The sequence below is a fragment of the Peromyscus californicus genome, unplaced genomic scaffold (genome assembly GCF_007827085.1).
Source record: "Peromyscus californicus insignis strain IS unplaced genomic scaffold, ASM782708v3 Scaffold_19__1_contigs__length_69161282, whole genome shotgun sequence".
NCBI classification, from domain to species: Eukaryota; Metazoa; Chordata; class Mammalia; order Rodentia; family Cricetidae; genus Peromyscus; species Peromyscus californicus.
Window position 1 is genome coordinate 16,171,208 of NW_026294491.1, and position 18,943 is coordinate 16,190,150.

An 18,943-nucleotide genomic window follows, 5' to 3' on the forward strand; every position below is an offset into this window, starting at 1 on the left:
CCACATATTTTCCTCACTATATGAAAAGACTCTGAGCTGACTGCAGAGTCAAGACATTAGAAGTGGGATATTCTGAGTGAGGTGTTCAGGCTCTTCCGGGCTTTCTCTCTGAGGTCAGTCAGCACCCTTTGGAGACCTAGAGCTTTTTTTTTTTTTTTTTTTTTTTTTTAAGCCTTGATTATATATTGATTTTTGGACAAAAATTCTAAGCTTAAGACCATGGCCTTGTTTATATGGGTCCCCCAGATTTGGAAATTTAACTATGATCACACAACCCAGAACACACCCAATCTCCTACCCGCCTAAGCTGGAAACTTAAATCTGAAATGCTTTGAAATCCAGGTCTCCTTGAGTGCTGTCTTGATGCAGGAAGCCCAAAGTGCTATAGCTGGCCTGGTGTGATGGTGACACTCTAAGACAGGCGTGCAAAAGGCAGTCCCAGCACTCAGCTTCACATTCTGCATCTAGGGAGCATGTGAAACCAACAAAATGTGTGCTGAAATTTGCTCCCAGGCCTCAGCCATTTCGTCACACAGGTATGCAGATACCCACATCCGAAGAAAAGATGCAAACACCCCCAGTCCCGAGTGCTCCAGGTAAACGACACCTGCGTCAATCAGTTACTTTACTGCTCCTGCGACAACACACCACAAACACAAGCAAGGTAGGGAGGAAAGAGTTGCTTTTGGCTTGTGGTTCCAGTCAGGGAGTCCACAGTGGCAAGGAAGAGATGGCAGCAAGCAGGAGCAGGAAGCTGAGAGATCACATCTTCCGCCATAAACACAGAGGGAAAGAGAGTGAACTGGAAGTGGGGTGAGGCTGTGAATTCTCAAATGCCGTCCCTGGTGACATACTTCCACCTGCAAGGCTGGAACTCTAAAGGATCCACAGCCTCCCAAAACAGCGCCACCTACTGGAGAATCAAGTGTTGAACTCTATGAGCCTGTGGGGGACATGTCACATATACTGCATTTTAAAAAGCCATTATACTGCCTAGTAACTGCAACAGCTTTCACACTGGCTGCTCCTGACAGCCCAGCCCCTTCCCCTGCACCTCCAGCCCCACTGTTGGCCAGGCAGTGACAGAGTTCAGCGAGATTTAAGAAGTTAAACCCAAGACAAAAATGAAAAGACATCTGAGACAGGAGAACGCAAATTCCTCTCTCCTGTCTCTTTTTCATGAGTTTAAGGCTGGCTGGATGTTTCAGTGGAATGTACACCTCCTCCTTTCAGACCAGGATGTGGGATTTAAAAGGATGGCTTTTATTTGGGGTGTTGTGCGTGCAAGGCATGGGCTCAGTCAGACAAGCAGTTGCCTGTCCGGCTCTAACAGAACAGACTGTGGATAAAAGACTGAACTTTGGCGCGGGGTCGTGGTGGGATGACACTTCTGCTCAACAGTGCTCAGTCGCAAGGACAGGACTCAGCTATAGACTGTTGGGGGAAGACTAATGTCCTAAACTATGATATCAATCACACGCAACCGTCCACAGAATGATTAATGCAGTCATCCGAACCAAGTGTTTTCTTTGGAGTTTTCCGCTGAAAGGAATGAAGAGAAGAATGTGGCAGTTCAGCATTCCACCATGTTTCCAGGGCTGGGGTGTTTGGGAGGATGGAAGCCCAGGAGTGGAAACAGAACACAAGGCCATCTTCCTAAAACCACAGCAAGGGGCCGGGCGGTGGTGGCGCACGCCTTTAATCCCAGCACTCGGGAGGCAGAGCCAGGCGGATCTCTGTGAGTTCGAGGCCAGCCTGGGCTACCAAGTGAGTTCCAGGAAAAGGCGCAAAGCTACACAGAGAAACCCTGTCTCGAAAAACCAAAAAAAAAAAAAAAAAAAAAAAAAACCACAGCAAGGCTTCACCTAGGTGCGTGGAGCATCTCAACTCTTCAAACATGCTTACTGAAAAACGTGTTTGAGGTGTTCTCCTAAGAACCATCATTGGCTGATCAAGTCTGTGGACTTACAGGTGGAAGCCAGAAGAACACTTCTGTAGGAAGTGTTGAGCTCCGCAGAACAGGGCCCGTTTTCTTTTTCTCTTCTGTGGTGGGCATACAGCACAGCTGCATTTCTCTGGTGAGGGATGGTTGCTAGCCGGTCTCCTCTCTTCCACGGGAGGTGACACACTAAAAGGCAGGAGCAGATGGGTGGGATTGGAATCGGAAAACCAAAGCTCTCCCAGGCCTGATCAGAATAGTCGAAGTCAGAATTAACGGTCTCCTTGGAATTGAAGTGTCCAAGACTATGCCCCTGTGCAGACATTTTCTACAGTAAAGAGCTGTCGGTAGGTTCAGTAACACTATAGGTGTGGAAGACTTGCTTGGTTTTTATAACATCCACGGTGTTGGGTATGTCTACCCACTTTCCAACAAAAGCAAGGGCTCGGTAGCCTTTGGGGGACTTTGGAGACTGCAGGCACGGTTGTATTGAATAATAATTCACTTTCTGGCCACTAGGTGGTGCTCATTCACTTCCAAATTTGCTATGGAGGCGTTTTCTTCTTTTGCTTATAGTTCTGTTGTTGAAAAGAGGGTAGACAACCAAATTATCCTTCAGCCGAGAGACCCTCTTCCTCTCCAGGTACAGGTGTATGAGAATTTTAATGTGGTTATTCAGCCTGTGAAGTAATGGGTTTACAAATTAGCATACCACCTCCCTCCCTCTCTCTCTCTCTCTCTCTCTCTCTCTCTCTCTCTCTCTCTCTCTCTCTCTCTCTCTTTGTGTGTGCGTGTGTGTAAAACTAATTTATATTCAGCAGAAGCATTTTGTCACTTGTATTGGACCAGTACACAGTGATTACAACGAATATTCTCATGGTTTTACCTGTTTTCCATTGTGGATTTAAGAGTCCTGTAGATTCTTAATGCAATGCCTATACTGTGAATGAGCATGGCACGTCCGTGTTCTGAGGAGCACAGGGTTCTCCAGGCCTGATGGTCATTGGGTCCTCAGTGTTGCAGCAGACACAGGAAGTAAAACTGAGGACGCTTGAGACTGGACTCTGACTGTGGGTAGCATTCGGAGGTTGCCTCATAGAGGCATCTTAAGGGAAGTCTGTGAAAGTTAGCTAGCAGATTTGGAGAGAAAAACCAAGCTGGGTCTAGGCAGGAGGCTTCCCGAAGGAGCAGTGAGGAGAGCTGGAGGTAAGATGGGGTTCCCTCCTAGCTTCTGGCGGGTGGGCATCCTGTGTACCCTGTGCCCTACTTTTAGGACCCCTTAGACTTAGAACATAGGGAAGACATTTTAGAAAGTTTGGAACAATCTTAAAGCTGTTGCAAGTGGGATTAAAAGACAGGATGAGGGGGCTGGAGAGATGGCTCAGAGGTTAAGAGCACTGACTGCTCTTCCAGAGGTCCTGAGTTCAATTCCCAGCAACCACATGGTGGCTCACAACCACCTGTAGTGAGATCTGGTGCCCTCTTCTGGCCTGCAGTCACATATGCTGTATACATAGTAAATAAATAAATTTAAAAAAAAAAAAAAAAAAAAAAAGACAGGATGAGGAGAGACCCGGGCAGGAGTAGGAGAGGGGATAGTGCAGGGCGGGGCTGGGCAGCAGCGAAGGGGCTGATTCAGGGAGGTTCAGCTGCAAGTGTCGCTCCAGGGGCCAAGGCACCTCACACCCTGCAGCATTCCAAAGCTGCAGGGTGTTGTCTGTTGTGATCTCATATCCAGGTCAGAGCAGTGGGTAGACTTAAGAACCTGGGTCTCTCCTTTCCTTCCTTTCCTGGCCTCTCCCGTGGATTGACCAGTTGCGCCACAGAAAGTGTGACGTGTTCAGCGTGGCATTGAATTTGACCTCCAGGGTGGGCTGTCAATGGAGGGATCCCAACATGGGGGACATGTGTGAAGTTCAGGTTTAGTCCCTACCCAGTGGTTCTGGGTCCTTAACCTGGAGAATTCCTGCTTTGGAAGAAGAAAAGGATTTGGGTAGACGACATGGTTATAAGTGTGGAAGGTGCCTGGGTATTTACTGATCTCTGTCCTGTACTGGATAGAAAGGACTCGGGTATCTCATTGATCATGACACATTGATGATCATACCCAAATTACCTGTTTCTTGACTTTATCACTAACACAAATGGACATAGAACTTTCCACTTAACCCCAGAATGGTCTTGATCTGCCCCAGGCCAATAAGGTGTCAGAACACCCAGACTGCTAAATTCTGGGAACCCAGTGAAGGAGAAGTGGAGACATACTCTGACCAATAGACTTGTGCTGAACGCCACTCCTCCCCCCATCTGCTGGAAGATTCCATCCATGTCTCACCCTCTCTCCAGTTCCTCTCTGTGAGCCTGACAGGCCTCTCCCCTCCCTGCAGCGGATGCTGCAAGCCTTTCTTCTTGCGGTCTGTTTTCTTTGTACAATAATCAGTTACAATGTAGAAAATGATGTAATGTGGTTTTGCCTCCTTGCACACCTCTGTACGTGTTGGGGAGTCGTCTTTACTGACATGTTCCCCAGTCCTTGGCCCACTCCCTGGTCCAGTGAAGATAATTAGAAATATCTCTTGAATGACTGAACACATCCCTATTTAATATTCAGTGAAATACACAAAGCATGGTGTGTATTAGTTACTCAAAATGAACTCTGGATAAATATAAAATGTTCTCTAGTGGACTTTGTTGCTGTATTAACTTTAGCTTGTGAGGATGTTTTTATAATAAATCATCACAGTTTAAATTGTGGGTCCAGAGTTGGAAGACGTTGCATTATAGGACCAGTCTCTATAAAAACCACCCTGAGTGGTTTTCTAGGGCAAGTTACCAATGCTGCCTTCTACGTTGGTTCTCCCTGTTAAAAACAACAACAACAAGCATTCACAGAGCTATAGCTTGGATTAAATAAATTATTGTATTATCTTTAGAATGAGACCAGGAATATAGCAAGAACTTAATTCGCAAGTCACATTCATAGATACCTTATTTTATTTCACAGTGGCATGATTTGCTTATTTTGCAAATCATTTTTGAAGTTAAATTGCTTATCCAGTTTTCTGAAGAGGGAAAAAAAACCACATTCACAAATGCACAATTTGGGTACTTTCTCATGATTTCAATTCCAGTGATCACACAGATACAATGCAGTAAATACTGGGTTTATTGCGGAATATTTTACATGGGGGCCACCAGTCTTAAAGCAGGGAGTTTAGGGAGGTATGAAAGTCTCATGCAAGCCTTTTTTTCCTTTTCATTCCAGATCCCCACATCAAGGTTTCTGGGAAGAAAGATGATGTAAAAGAAGCCAAAGAAATGATCATGTCTGTCTTAGACACAAAAGTAAGTGACCGGGAGTGCTGTCAGCTGCCAGGACCCTCCATGCTGGTACCCAGGGAAAACTGGGGAAAAGAAATAGGGAAGGTTTGAACAGGCACGTGTGATTCTGCTGGTGGGAGGAAGGTAGACAAAGTGCTTAGTTTAAATAGTTTCTATCATGCCAAGTAATTAACTAATCTTATGTATATATGTTATATATGACTACATGTACAGATGTATGTGTGCACATATATACCATCTCCAGAAAGATACATTGGCCCCAGTTAGTACAGGGTCAGTAACAAAGATGATAGAAATGAGCACATTGGCTTTTCTGAGGTCACAGGAGCCCTGGAGCCCGTGTGTGTGCATGGGTGTGCTTAGGCCGGCCTAGATGTTTGATCTGCTGCAAGTACATATAAGAAGCAGTAATGACAGAAACTGAACCCATGCAAGCATACACTTGTTTGTGATGTTCCTTTAAACCCATCGGGAGCCCTTGCCATGTGTCAGGCATTTTATAGTAGTTTTATCCTCAAAAGTACCTCATTACAGAGATGTTAAAGACTTTGGCCAGCATCTCAAAGCTGGGAATGGGGGAGGTGGTTCAAATCCTGGCTGTGGTTCTTGTCCCCACTACCTGCTACTTAGTATTTTGTTGAATACTTGTCCTGTCTTTTTTTTTTCTGTATTTTTTGTGTTCTCTCTCTCTTTTTTTTTCATTTTTAAGAATTATTTACCTTGTAATTATTAAGTATTTTATGTTTTTTTCCCCTCTCCTAGGAAAGGGGATTTTCTCTTGTATTTCAAAAGTGAAAGTGAAAGAAGTTAAGTTTGAAAATAAGAATATTTGGGGCGGCCGGGCGATGGTGGCGCACGCCTTTAATCCCAGCACTCGAGAGGTAGAGGCAGGTGAATTTCTGTGAGTTCGAGGCCAGCCTGGGCTACCGAGTGAGTTCCAGGAAAGGCACAAAGCTACACAGAGAAACCCTGTCTCGGAAAACCAAAAAAAAAAAAAAAAAAAAAAAAGAATATTTGGGGCACAAGTCAAAAATTTATGATTTTAGAAGGTTTTTATATTACTGGTATTTTAACATCTTGAATCTTACTGTTCAGGAATGCCGTTCACAGCCTTGAACACTCAGAAAGATGTTTACATTGGTCTTTTTAGCTTTACATTAAATTCCTCGGAATTAAATACTCGGGTGCCACTTAGACCGCTGCCTTTTTATTCCCCACATCTTGAGATTTTGCATTTTCTTTAATGTAACTGAGCCTCTGTTTGGAGTTCAATTACTCAAGGCTTTGGCTGCCAGAATCCATGCCTTTGAGTTCTTCTCTATTTCTCCCCCATCAGCTGGAATAAGGGACGGTTGTATAAGGTTGGGCAGCCATGTTGACACTACTGTGTTTAGGAAATCAGGCAGCATGTATTGTCAATGCTGTGTAATTTCGGTGGGGGGCTTGATTTCTATTTATGGTTCCCCATCATCATAGTTCCACGATCCAACATGGCATCTTTAGTCATGTGGTCACATTTTCATCTGTCTTTCATCATTTGAACTGTTTCATGAATAATGCCTTTAAAAGAAAAAAAAAATCCTGAATAATTTATTTGTTTTTGCAGCTGACTATATTTAATTTTCTGACAATGTACTGTGGTTAAAAAACTTGTCACCTTCTGCTGACGAATTTGTTGCAAAATGAGATTCCTTCTTAATGAAGAAGCTGGTAGAAATCTCTTAGGCTGAGATTAGCCTGTTGAGAAATCTGCAGTTTCCCACAGAGTCCGTTTCTGTTAATACTAAAGTGCCGTTAAGGGCAGAGAGTGTTTGGCATTGTTAATGCATCGGGAAACAACCCTGCTTCTGCACAGAGCAACCGCGTCACGTTGAAGATGGATGTCTCACACACAGAGCACTCCCACGTCATCGGCAAGGGCGGCAACAACATTAAAAAGGTGATGGAAGAGACGGGCTGCCACATCCACTTTCCTGATTCCAACAGGAACAACCAGGCAGAAAAAAGCAACCAGGTGACTGTCTCTCCACACCCTTGAGGTTCAGTATGCAGATCCCTTCCATGACATGAGAGCAAAAAGGAGTCAGAGTAATCTACTGACGGCAGACATTGTGGGTGCTGTGCTCCTCCCCGCCCCCTGCCCCCCGCCCCCCCCCCCGAGACTGGGGTGCTTTGTTGTTGCAGATCCATGATTCTCTGCTTAACCTCTAAATAGTAGAAATCAGGGGTGGGGTAGTCTCAAAATAAAGAGCATGATGAAGAACTGAGAGAATCTCTCAGGCTTGTCTCGCCCCAGCAGCCTTGTCCAGTGCGTGGGTTCTGGCCACACAGTGGCAGAAGTGGTCCTCCAGGTCACCTTCTAAGAGGCCGATGCGTAGGCACCCTGCCTCCTCACACTGGCAGGATTACAGCCATTTGCTTAGACGTACTCCTGGGGCTGCTTCACTTTGGAAGTCACGGGTCCCCACGCAAGCACTCCCGGTCCTTGAAGACTGCGGACTGTTGCTGTGTTATTTAGATATGTCCTCTCTTCTTAGTTAATCTCATAGTGGGAATCTGTCAGCTCGGAGGGTGAGTGGGGGAGTGATTTTGTGCTGTTGGGATCTCTATGAGGCCAGGTCAAAAGCCTTGATGAAAGGCCCGGGCATTATTCAGAATACCTGACGGTGGCTGTGACATGCCGTGAGAGCCGTGTCCTGGAACTCGGTTCTCCCACCCAACGTAAGACTAATGCTTTCATGGATGGGTCATTGAGGCCCAGGGATCTATGGAGAAAGCTGGAGAGGTGGATACCTAAGGCCGTGATTATTTGCCAGCTGATTGGAGGAAGAAGGCGATGGCTAAGAGCCTAATGCATCCATGTCATTGCTGCTAATATGGAACTGACACAGAGTTTAGGCAAAAGGGGGAGAGTGCTGTGGACAAAAATAATGACGATAACGGGGTCAGAATGGCTTCCTGGAAGCTACTGGCTGTGGTTAAGTCCAAGTGGAGACATAGACCAATGGCCAATTATTGCTGGATGAGGATCTTCTTAAAATCAAATTCTGGTTTGATGCGTCTCAGTTCTACTGAGGTTTATTTGTCATGAGCCCCAGGGCTCTTGTTTTGAGCAGCAAGGGTGTGGCTGCCTAGGAAGGCCGAGGCGGGCTTGAGTGGTGGAGTGAGCCTGGCTCTCTTATTTTGCAGGTGTCTATAGCAGGACAGCCAGCAGGAGTAGAATCTGCCCGCACGAGGATCCGGGTAACCGCGCCAATCTTTGGGATTGTTCATGCATGCCCACCACATTTGCACAACGAGGGGCTGGAATAGCATCATCGCCATTTAGTAACCAAGTCCCATTTTCAGTAAAGAGGAGACAGTGGGAGAGGGTGCCTTCATGAGCACTCTGACTTCTGTTAGCTGGTCCCTGTGGGAGGCATTTCGAGTCAGTATTTAGACCACAGCATCCAACGTTTATTTATAAATGCTTCTCGATTGGAGACTTTCTGGAAATGTTCTGGCTTTTGCCTGACTCTGATCAGATGGAGGCCTGATGGAGAATATCACAGGTCCAAGGCTCCTTCCGTTAGGAACGGTGGCACGCCGCACTGGATCTCGGCCCTCCCCTGAAGACAATTCAAGTCTCAGGACTCATCTTTAGAAATGAGCAAATGTGTCCCCCTCCCCGCAAACACCAGGCTTTTTTTTTCACTGTTGCTTTGGGTCCTCTTAGGAGCTGCTTCCTTTGGTGCTGATGTTTGAGTTACCGATTGCTGGGATTCTCCAACCAGTCCCGGATCCTAACGCCCCCTCCATCCAGCGCATCTCACAGACGTACAGCATTTCTGTGTCGTTCAAGCAGAGGTCTCGAATGTATGGTGCTACTGTCATAGTACGAGGGTCTCAGAATAACACTAATGCTGTGAAGGTGGGTGGTTTAAAGTGATGGAAAAACACAGATCATGCAAGTTTTCTTTTTATTGTTGTTGTAGTTTTTTGAGACAGAGTTTCCTATGCTGATCTTAAATTCACAATTCTCCTGCCTCAGCCTCCCAGCTGCTGGGATTGTAGATAGGCCTATGCCACCACACCCAGTAGAAGTTTTATGCTTATGATTAGTAGACTAATTGGTTTCCAGAATTTTCCTTTGTGCTGCTTGTGGGCCCATAGAACATGCTACTGATGTTCCCGTAGTTGTTGGAGGTACAGTAGAAACTTTGCCCATATGGGGGTGGTTGTAGTTGATGGGATCACTGCGCCCCTCCCACAGTCTGCCCTTCTCTGCTAGGAAGGAACAGCCATGCTATTGGAACACCTTGCGGGAAGCTTGGCATCTGCCATCCCCGTGAGCACACAACTGGACATCGCGGCCCAGCATCACCTCTTCATGATGGGCCGGAACGGGAGCAACGTCAAACATATCATGCAGAGAACAGGGGCGCAGATCCACTTTCCTGACCCCAGCAATCCACAGAAGAAATCCACCGTCTACCTCCAGGGCACCATCGAGTCTGTCTGTCTGGCAAGGCAGTGTCTCATGGTAAGGCTGCTTCAGTCAGCTTTGTGATGCTTTCCTTTGACTTCCTGGCATACCACAGGTTTTCACACTGACCCCACAAACCTACTATTTAAGGAAGCAGTTTTGAGGTCCAGCCCAACAGGAAACGTTCCCGGTAAAAGGAAATAAACGGGAGAAAAAGGGCCATTGTGCCTCCACAGGCCCAATTCCATTGCATAGGGAAGCAATTTTCTTATATTTTTCTTAACTTAGACTAAACACAGACGAGATTTGAAATGAGTGTGCTTTGTGGTGTGGATGGGAGGCGACTATTTACATCTGACATGGGGTACCGGTGTACCGTTTGAACCTTCAGTGGAAAACTAAAAATACTGTTTTAATGGTCATCTTCAAAGGCTGAAGGGATGACTCAATTGGCAAAGTGCTTTCCACAGGAACATGAAGATCCCTAGCACTCACTTGAGCAGGCAAGGCTGTAATCCCAGGACTAGAGAGGCAAAGACAAGTGGATTCCTGTGGATTGCCGGTCAGTCAGTGTCGCCTAATCTGTGAGATCTAGGTTCGTTAAAGAGACACTGTCTCAATAAGAATAAGTAGGTGGAGAGTAAACAGTAAAGAAAAGCAACTGCCATGACCTCTGGCCATCACATACACCAACACATACGTAAAAACTTGACCTTTGGCGATCGGAAACATTTGCATACTTAATAAATTTCCTATACAAATAAAAAGGCCATTTCACTCATGAATTTGAATGCTATGAAAGAAAAGCATCAGTTATGTCATTCAAAAGCACTCCAGTGTATGGCATCTCTCTCCTTCTGTGTTTATTCGAGACCCCAGTGTGTGTTGGTTGGTGTGTAGTAACAGCAGACAGCCATATTGCTGGGCTGGCAGAGACTCTTATAAACAGCCGGCACTCTTGGGTTCGATGCTTGGCCTTCAGTGACATTTGAGTCAGAAAGCATCAGGTGTGACCTATTAACTTGCGGAATTGGTCTTTTTAAAAAGTCAGAAAACCCAGGTTTGTATATAATTGATTCCATCCCCCCAACAGATGAAACTTCCGAGAGTCAGTCAGGCCAACGTGAGATTTAAAGATTCACCTTTTGTGACTGTTGGGTTTTGCAGTCTTGTTTATTGGGTTGTATTGTCATTAACGCACTAGCCGTGGGCATACTTACAAATCGGGACTGCCATAGTTACTCTTCATAGTGTCTTCTTTTCCAGGGTCCTTAGGTGTTATTTTTAAGCTCAAAATGCTTGAAGAAAAGTTCACATATTCATATTCCTACTTTGGCCACACCTGCCAAAAATATAAAAGTATTTTGAAAGGCACTATTAACCGATATTGAAAGAAGGGAGAAAAATTTCAAAGGTTTTAAGGACCTTTTTTTACTATCTATACAAAAGTCACTTTTATTCATAAGTGAAAGGGCACAACCCACTCCATTTTGATCACAGTGTGTTCAATGTTGTTGTCTGATGCACGTGAACAAAATCCAGCAACCAAGGGCTTGAGCTGAGCAGCATTCTGTGCAAGAGGAAGAGCAGTTGTGTGGCTCCTGGCTGTGGCGATGAGGGCCAGGAAGAAAAGAGCAAAGAAAGCCAAAGCTAGCTTCTGTAGTGGGAAGAAAAAGGATTGAAGGTCGGGACAGTGGTTCACTGCTCATGTTGGGAAGGGTGGATACAGCTTTCACTTCCTTAGAAGGAGCAGTTAAGAAACCTCTGAGTGAGGTACAGACTCCATCTGAAGGACATTGAGAGTTGGCCCTGGCCTGGAGGTAGAGAAGGATCCCAACCATGCAGATTTGTGGTGGGATAGGCCAGGCTGGGCCGCAGTGGAGGGTCAACCAGCAGTTGAGTTCTCCTAATTCAGGATGCAGTGACATGGCTCCCCTAAGTCCCTGAGCAAGGGAGGGCACATGATTCGAACCTCAGAGTGGCCAAGAGTGTTCTTTTGTATCATTGCTAATATAACTGAAGTCAGACAGTGAAGGATTTTTCCAAAGTAAACATTAGACTAAAAAAATAATAATAAATTTATGCCAAACCCATGAGCTTAACACACACAGTTTCAATCCCCCAGACAGCCTCCTGCCCCTCACCTTGGTCCCACCGTATCCATCCTTGTGAAGATGTGAATGTCATTTAGTTTTCATACTCAGTGGTGTATTATTTATAGCTCTGCTCAGGTACCGGGTGCCATGCAGACTGGCTTCTGAGATTCCTGCTGTCTTTTCTAGGGGTGTCTTCCTCTTGTGCTGATGTTCGATATGAAGGAAGAAATTGAAGTGGACCCACAGTTCATTGCACAGTTGATGGAGCAGCTCGATGTCTTTATCAGTATTAAACCAAAGCCCAAACAGCCAAGCAAGGTTGGTTCGGAGTCTGTGCCCAGTGAAGCATCTGTAATGCCGTTCTCTATGCACGTTGGCTGTTCATTTACAGGGGACTGACTTCTAATATGCATGTTAGTGTATAACAACAGTATACGTTCGTAACAGTGGCCTCCATGATCTACCACCGTTTTCTTCTTTTGTTTATTTTTTTGGAGTTCATTTTCATTATTTTTCTATAATTACATGAAAAAGAAACATCTTTTTTTCTAACTTTGTGATTTTTACGAGAAATCAACCAAACCAATCGATAAATAGGCTAATAAAATGAACAGACCGTTCTCAAAAAATGATGTACAAATGACTAGCAAACATACAATGTTCAGCCTCAATAGCCATCAGAGAAATGCAAATTTAAAGTACATGAAGATCCCATCTCACCCAGTCAGAGGGGCAGTCAGCCAGAAAATGACTAAGAGCAAATACTGTTGGGGAGGTGGACAAAAGGGAGAGCTTTCACATTGATGGGGGAAATATGTAAACTTGTCAGACCGTTATGGAAATCAACACTGAAGTTCATCAGAAAGCCACAGTAGACCTACCGTATGAATGAGATATACCCCTCCCAGGTATTTATCAGAAGGATTCTTTGTTTGCAATCAAAGCTAGCTACAGGCTTTATTTAGTTGCTAGGGAATGGCTAAGGTGATTTATGTGATGTGTGTGTGTGTGTACCTATTCAAATCAACTTGTAGGACACTTCCAGAACTTACTGTATGCCAGCCACTGTGCTCCCTAGCAGAAGAGTTGCCTTTTCTGTTCCGTTCCTTCCTTGAATAAAGGCCACGAGTAATGAAAATGCTCAGTTTACTTAGCACTTTTCTCTGTCCCGTGCTGTAGAGATTCGGTCATTACATGGACGGTAAAGGTGCCGTGAGAGAAATCTGATATCAGGTGCCCGCAAGAAGGTGAGGAGAGAGGAGTGTTCATTCATTAGTGTTGTGAACGCTGTGGCAGCCCCTCTGCAGAGCAGCCTGGGACCCTGTGATGGCAGCCCCTCTGCAGAGCAGCCTGGGCCCCTGTGATGGCGCTGCTGGCTGTCGCTCTCTATCAGCCTTTGTGCTGCTGCTGCTGCTGCTGCTGTGCGGGCTGAGCAGGGATGAAAACTCCCAGACGGGAATGACATGTTAGGTGGCAGTGTTGACATGCCAACATTTTCTAAATCATGAAGCATTGGCTGATGTGGGGGTTGGGGATACCCCAAATTCACCACTAGGAAGGAAAGTAGGATTAGGAAATAATCTAGGGGCATGTTAGCAAAAGTCACAAAAATGTCTTTGTTTCAGGTAATGACAATGGTATATTAATCCTGGTTGTTTTTTTTTTTTTTTTTTAAACTTTAAAAGCTAAAAAGATATGTAAACTGTGACTGTGGGAAGTTTCGAAGTTCGTGGACTGTCTTGAAGAAAAATTCCAAACAGCCGAACGTTTTTATTAAATGCTGGTTTGCATTGCTTTATGAAGTCTAGTGAACGGAACTTGACACTGTATAGTTGGGCGTTACAGAAATGTAGACACCTTGCCTTAGTGCACAGGAGTGTGTCACTGGGTAAAAACCAACCAGCAGACATCTTAATCTGTTTGGGCTGCTGTAGCAACGCCAAAGATTAGGCAGCCATAGATGAAGGAAGTTGGGAATCAAGGAGGCTGGCGAGCACAAGATTCAGGCTGGAGCAGGGTTGGTGTCAAGTTAGGACCTGGGTCCCCATTCACATAGAGTGCTGTCTCACATAGAAAGGCTCTCTTCCTCTTCCCTCCCCCCTTTCTAATTCTATTCACTTTTTGTGTGTGTTCATGTGTGGGTGTGTGTGCACACATGCATGTGTGTGTATGTGTGTGTGTGTGTGTGTGCATGCATGAGTGTACATGTGTGTCCATATCCACAAGTGGAAGCCAGAGAAGGATGTACAGATGGTCTTCTCTTTCCACCACATGGACTCTGGGGTCAGAGAGCCCTAACTTACTAAGGTAAATAAATCCGCCTAACTTTCCATTCTAAACTTCTAAACCACAGATTCATCTTTTGGGTGGAATGGTTTGTATGTGTGTGTCTGTCTCGCTTGTGATTTCTACATGAGTCAATGTGGTATTTTCTGTGCAACTGGGGGGACATCACCCTCACCTTCTCTCAGGGAAAACCCTAAAAGAAAAGCTAGCCCAGATTCTGAGTGAGTGGGATGGAGTGAGTCCAGAGTTTGCAAACAGGCCATTGGTTTGGGACATTATGAAGCCTCCTGCTTGACTAATTTAGCTACAGTCACCATCAGTATCAGCCTCCGAGAAGGGCTTGTCTATACAAGGACAGGATTCCAAGAGCTCAGGAAAAAATGGGCATATGTCAGGCCGGACAGACTGCTCAGTGGCTGGGTTCTAACTACCATTTTAACTGCTTTCTTAGTCAAATTTTCCTTTCTGCCACTGTGTGAGTGTGTGGATGTATATGTAATTATAGATGTTTAGAAATGTAGTCAATTATATATATTAGAGAGATTATATATGTATATATAGCATATATATGCAAGCAGTAAGGAAAAACACACACACATGCATATAACACATATCACAAGATTTGCCATCTATGTGTTCTCACTGAGGGTCGGGGTGCCTGGAGATGTTTTAGCTAACCATCAGACCATGATGTCAGAAACGAGCGACTGTTACTATGCAGCGTGTATGTGGTAATGAGTTTATGATTTGGCTTCTGCAGATAATGGCGGGGGGGAGGCTTCAGTATGAAGGCCAGAGGCTGTGTAGTAGGACAGGGCTTTGATACCAAGAATTTACTAAATCTCTTAAGCATCTCTGGATAGGAATCCCCACCCCAAAAGGTTGGATGGGAACTGGAACCTTCAAGCTGCCTGGAACAGTACACACACACACACACACACACACACACACACACACACACACACACACACACACACAGAGTAGGCGGTAACTAACATATTACAGCTCTACCAGGAGAGGCAGAGGCTGATTGAAGGTGGTACCCCCCCTCCTGTGGACTCCTCATTTGCATTTTCATTACCCCCTCCATTCATTGTATACTACCCCAGTGTCACCTTTTTTTTTTTCCCCATTATGTGTTTTCATAGTCTGTGATTGTGAAAAGTGTTGAGCGAAATGCCTTAAATATGTATGAAGCAAGGAAATGTCTCCTCGGACTTGAAAGCAGTGGGGTTTCCATAGCAACCAGTCTCTCCCCAGCATCGTGCCCTGCCGGCCTGGCATGTCCCAGCCTGGATATCTTAGCTTCGGCAGGCCTTGGACTCACTGGACTAGGTATAAAGTTTATTATTACCACTGGGGAAATGCTTATCTGGTTCCCTTTCTTTCTACCATTGTGCTGTCTAAATGCTGTTTTCTTCTTTGAGCCCCAGGGTGGGGTGAAGAGCAACAGGACCTGATTCATAATCTGGTTTTGTTGTTGTGAGGCTCTGTGGATTTGGGTTGCCCAGATTCTCCCTATGTTGGCATAAATAACCCCAGGCTGACTGCTTTTATTTTCAGTGGCTCTGTTTGTTCTTCTAAATTAAGAATGCCATCGAGATTGAAGGGAGCGGGGCTGACGCTGATGTATGTGTTTGTTCTCTCTGGCTTTGCAGTATTGCCCTCCCTCCCTGGAGATAAAGATTATCCAGTTTGTTCCAAAAAGTAATTGCAGATCTGGAGGGCAGCTGGAGAAAGGGAGGGGAGAGCCCCTGAACCCACCCCCAGGGTTAGGCTTGGTAAGCCCAAGGTCACTAAGGAGAGCAAGCGTAGCTCATACCACTCAACAGTGTTAGGTTGTTAGGAAAGCAGAGTCCTTGCTGTTCCTGACACAGTGTCCTCATCTAGGGGTGGCCTTTCTCACAGGCTGACCAGGAGCTCTGCTACCGTTAGACCAGGCTCACCGTTTTTCTCCTTGTGTCCCAAATGCCTTCATATAAAATTCAAGTACAGTAGGCCAGCACATCTTTCTGCTTCATCCAGAGTAGATTTGAGGCAGGAAAAAAAATTTCAGCAGATGTTTTAATTTTTTTTCCTTTTTCCTTTAAAATATATAGTATGATGGGCTATGTTATAGTTTAGTGGTAGAGTGGACATATACAGACCTAGGTTTATCCCCAACACTGAAGATAATGTGTGTGTAACTCGTTGGGGCTCCAAGTTGCCATACTTGAGCACCACTACAGTAATGCAGGTTCTTCGTTGTCCAAAGCTATCTCCCACACGGACCTGAACAGTCACAGCTGCACGGTAATGCTGTGGACCAGGACATGGCAGGGAAGTTAGTATGACCCAACTCTGTTGTGTTCTAGTTGAGAAACTGGGAGGAGAGGCAGAGTTCCCGAGTGGAGGAGAGCATCTCTTGACTTGACCATCCAACTCCAGTAACACTTCCAGAAACACATAGAAATGAACATTTTTAGACTAGAGATCCCAAAATTCCCAAAAGAGAATCTCATTAGTTACAGCAAGCGTGGGATGCTCGGAAACATAAATGAAAGCCAGCCCATTTCCTGGGCAAGCTTCAGTCATTGGATTGGAGCCCGAAGAAGTCAGCGTGTGTTCAGACATACAGAGAACCATCTGGTAGTGCATCCTCTCTCCTAAGTACCAGACAGTCAGTCTGCCACAGGAACGGCGTCCCTAGGCACTGCCAGGTGTGAACGCTTGGAAAGGGATTTGTTGGGAAGCTGATAACAAGTGAGTCACTTGGAGAAATAAAAAAAGAGCTTTTTCTTGAACAGAGGTTCGTCCATCCGGGCTTGTCAGCAAGTCTAGTAGTACTCAGTGCGCCTGACTGCTGCTGTGTTAGCTTGGGCACATCTGTCTCCTCATTCTCATGGTATCTATTAAATGGGCATCTATTGTCTCTCTGAGGGTGAGCGAATTCCTATGTTGGAGTTGTGAAAAGAGACATTTCACAGGAATATCTGAAATAACATCTTTGAAGGAAAGCCTGTCACCTGTATTTGACAGACTAGAAAGTGTCAGGTTTTACTGGTGCCCGTTCCAAAAGACAGTCTGAACGCCTTCCCCTGTTTCAGAATCTTGAACTTAGGTACTGATTTGACTCTCATTCTTTATAGGTTTGTTGGGGCCCACCACCTTGTCGCTCAACACTTCAACCACCCCAAACTCACTCTTGAATGCTCTCAACAGTTCGGTCAGTCCTTTGCAAAGTTCAAGTTCTGGTACCCCGAGCCCTACACTGTGGGCACCCTCCATCGCTAACACTGCAAGTGCCACAGGTTAGTGTCACTCAAGTATAATCAAGAGCTGTGCATTCTTAGATACTGCTTGGTTTTTTTTTTTCAAAATAGAATTTACAAAGGATTCCATTTCTTCAAGTGAAAATCACTCTTCAAAGCATCCTCTAGCCCAAAGGCAAATCTCCCGCTGTGTAAATTAGTTAAAATGGAGCTCAGAAAAGCCAAGAGCTTTTCATGCAAGCAGCGCCTCATCCGCACAGGTGATAAACAGGTTAGAAAAGCAGCTGGATGCTCAGGGAACAATGGCCAAGGCACATGAAGGTTACAAACTGAGCATGGCAAACAGAGCTCGACCCGGAGGAGCTATTTCTTAGTCACGGGCTCAGGTTCAGCTTTCTTCACCTGTGCTGTGAGGGGTCTGGAACAAATAGAGTGAGAAGTGGTATTTCATTTTAAAATGGTTTTATTTAAAGAAAATGGTCGTGTGTGTGTGTGCGTGCACACGTGTGCACAACCAAGGTGCACATGTGGCAGCCAATCAGTTCCCTCCTTCCAGCATATGGGTCCCAGGTTTCAGACTCAGGTCATCAAACATGGAAGCAAGGGCCCTTACCCACTCACCAGCCTGCCTTTATGATTTTTTTTTAAAAAGATTTGTTTATTATGTATACAGTGTTCTGTCTGCATGTATCCCTGCAGGTCAGAAGAGGGTACCAGATCTCATTACAGATGGTTGTGAGCCACCATGTGGTTGCTGGGAATTGAACTCAGGACCTCTGGAAGAGCAGCCAGTGCTCTCAACCACTGAGCCATCTTTCTAGCCTCCATTTATGATTTTTATAGTAATGATAAGTCTATTTACAGAGATGTTGTTATTCTTAATTTCACAGAGAAAGAAATTTCTCGTGTTATCAAATATAACGGTCGCTTCTAGGTTGTTCCTGGTCTCACACTGTCTTCCCGAACCATCACAGGTTTCTCTGCTATACCACACCTTATGATTCCATCCACTGCCCAGGCCACGTTAACCAATATCTTGTTGTCTGGAGTGCCCACCTACGGGCACACAGCCCCGTCTCCTCCGCCTGGCTTGACTCCCGTTGATGTCCATATCAACGGCATGCAGGCAGAAGGCAAGAACATCTCCACTTCTTTAAATGGACACGTGCAGGTAACGCCCTCCTGGGAGGTGGGGTGGTCTGTGCTTTGGGCAAGAGAGGAGCTACTTGAAACTTGGTGGGTTTTTTTGTTTTTTTGTTTTTTTGTTTTTTTTTTAATGTGTGTCCACTGACATTATTTCTAAATGGTGCTTTTATTTTATTTATGATTTCAGCCTCCAAACATGAAATATGGTGCACTGTCCACGCCGTCGCTTGGGGAAAAAGTGCTGAGCGCCAGTCATGGTGACCCATCTATGCAGACGGCTGGGCCTGAACAGGCTTCTCCCAAGTCAAACTCTGTGGAAGGTTGGAATTGTCCTCTTCGGACAGGCTTGTAGCTTGGATAAAGGGACACACACAGACACACACACCCCGGAGGGTGGGTGGACAGGAAGACTGCAGAG

At 45.4% G+C, this 18,943-nt stretch overlaps 1 protein-coding gene across 3 annotated transcripts in view; it reads left to right on the forward strand.

The window, feature by feature from the left end:
• Bicc1 (BicC family RNA binding protein 1) overlaps positions 1-18,943 on the forward strand; it is a 240,550-nt gene that overhangs the window by 197,393 nt on the left and 24,214 nt on the right. For all 3 annotated transcript variants that reach the window (XM_052744733.1, XM_052744734.1, XM_052744735.1), the window contains exons 4-13: positions 5,205-5,284; positions 7,137-7,295; positions 8,471-8,524; positions 8,997-9,191; positions 9,552-9,803; positions 12,029-12,160; positions 15,277-15,463; positions 17,257-17,418; positions 18,354-18,550; positions 18,713-18,845. In XM_052744733.1, coding sequence (XP_052600693.1) covers positions 5,205-5,284; positions 7,137-7,295; positions 8,471-8,524; positions 8,997-9,191; positions 9,552-9,803; positions 12,029-12,160; positions 15,277-15,463; positions 17,257-17,418; positions 18,354-18,550; positions 18,713-18,845 — 1,551 coding nt within the window. The remainder of the gene's footprint in view (positions 1-5,204; positions 5,285-7,136; positions 7,296-8,470; positions 8,525-8,996; positions 9,192-9,551; positions 9,804-12,028; positions 12,161-15,276; positions 15,464-17,256; positions 17,419-18,353; positions 18,551-18,712; positions 18,846-18,943) is intronic.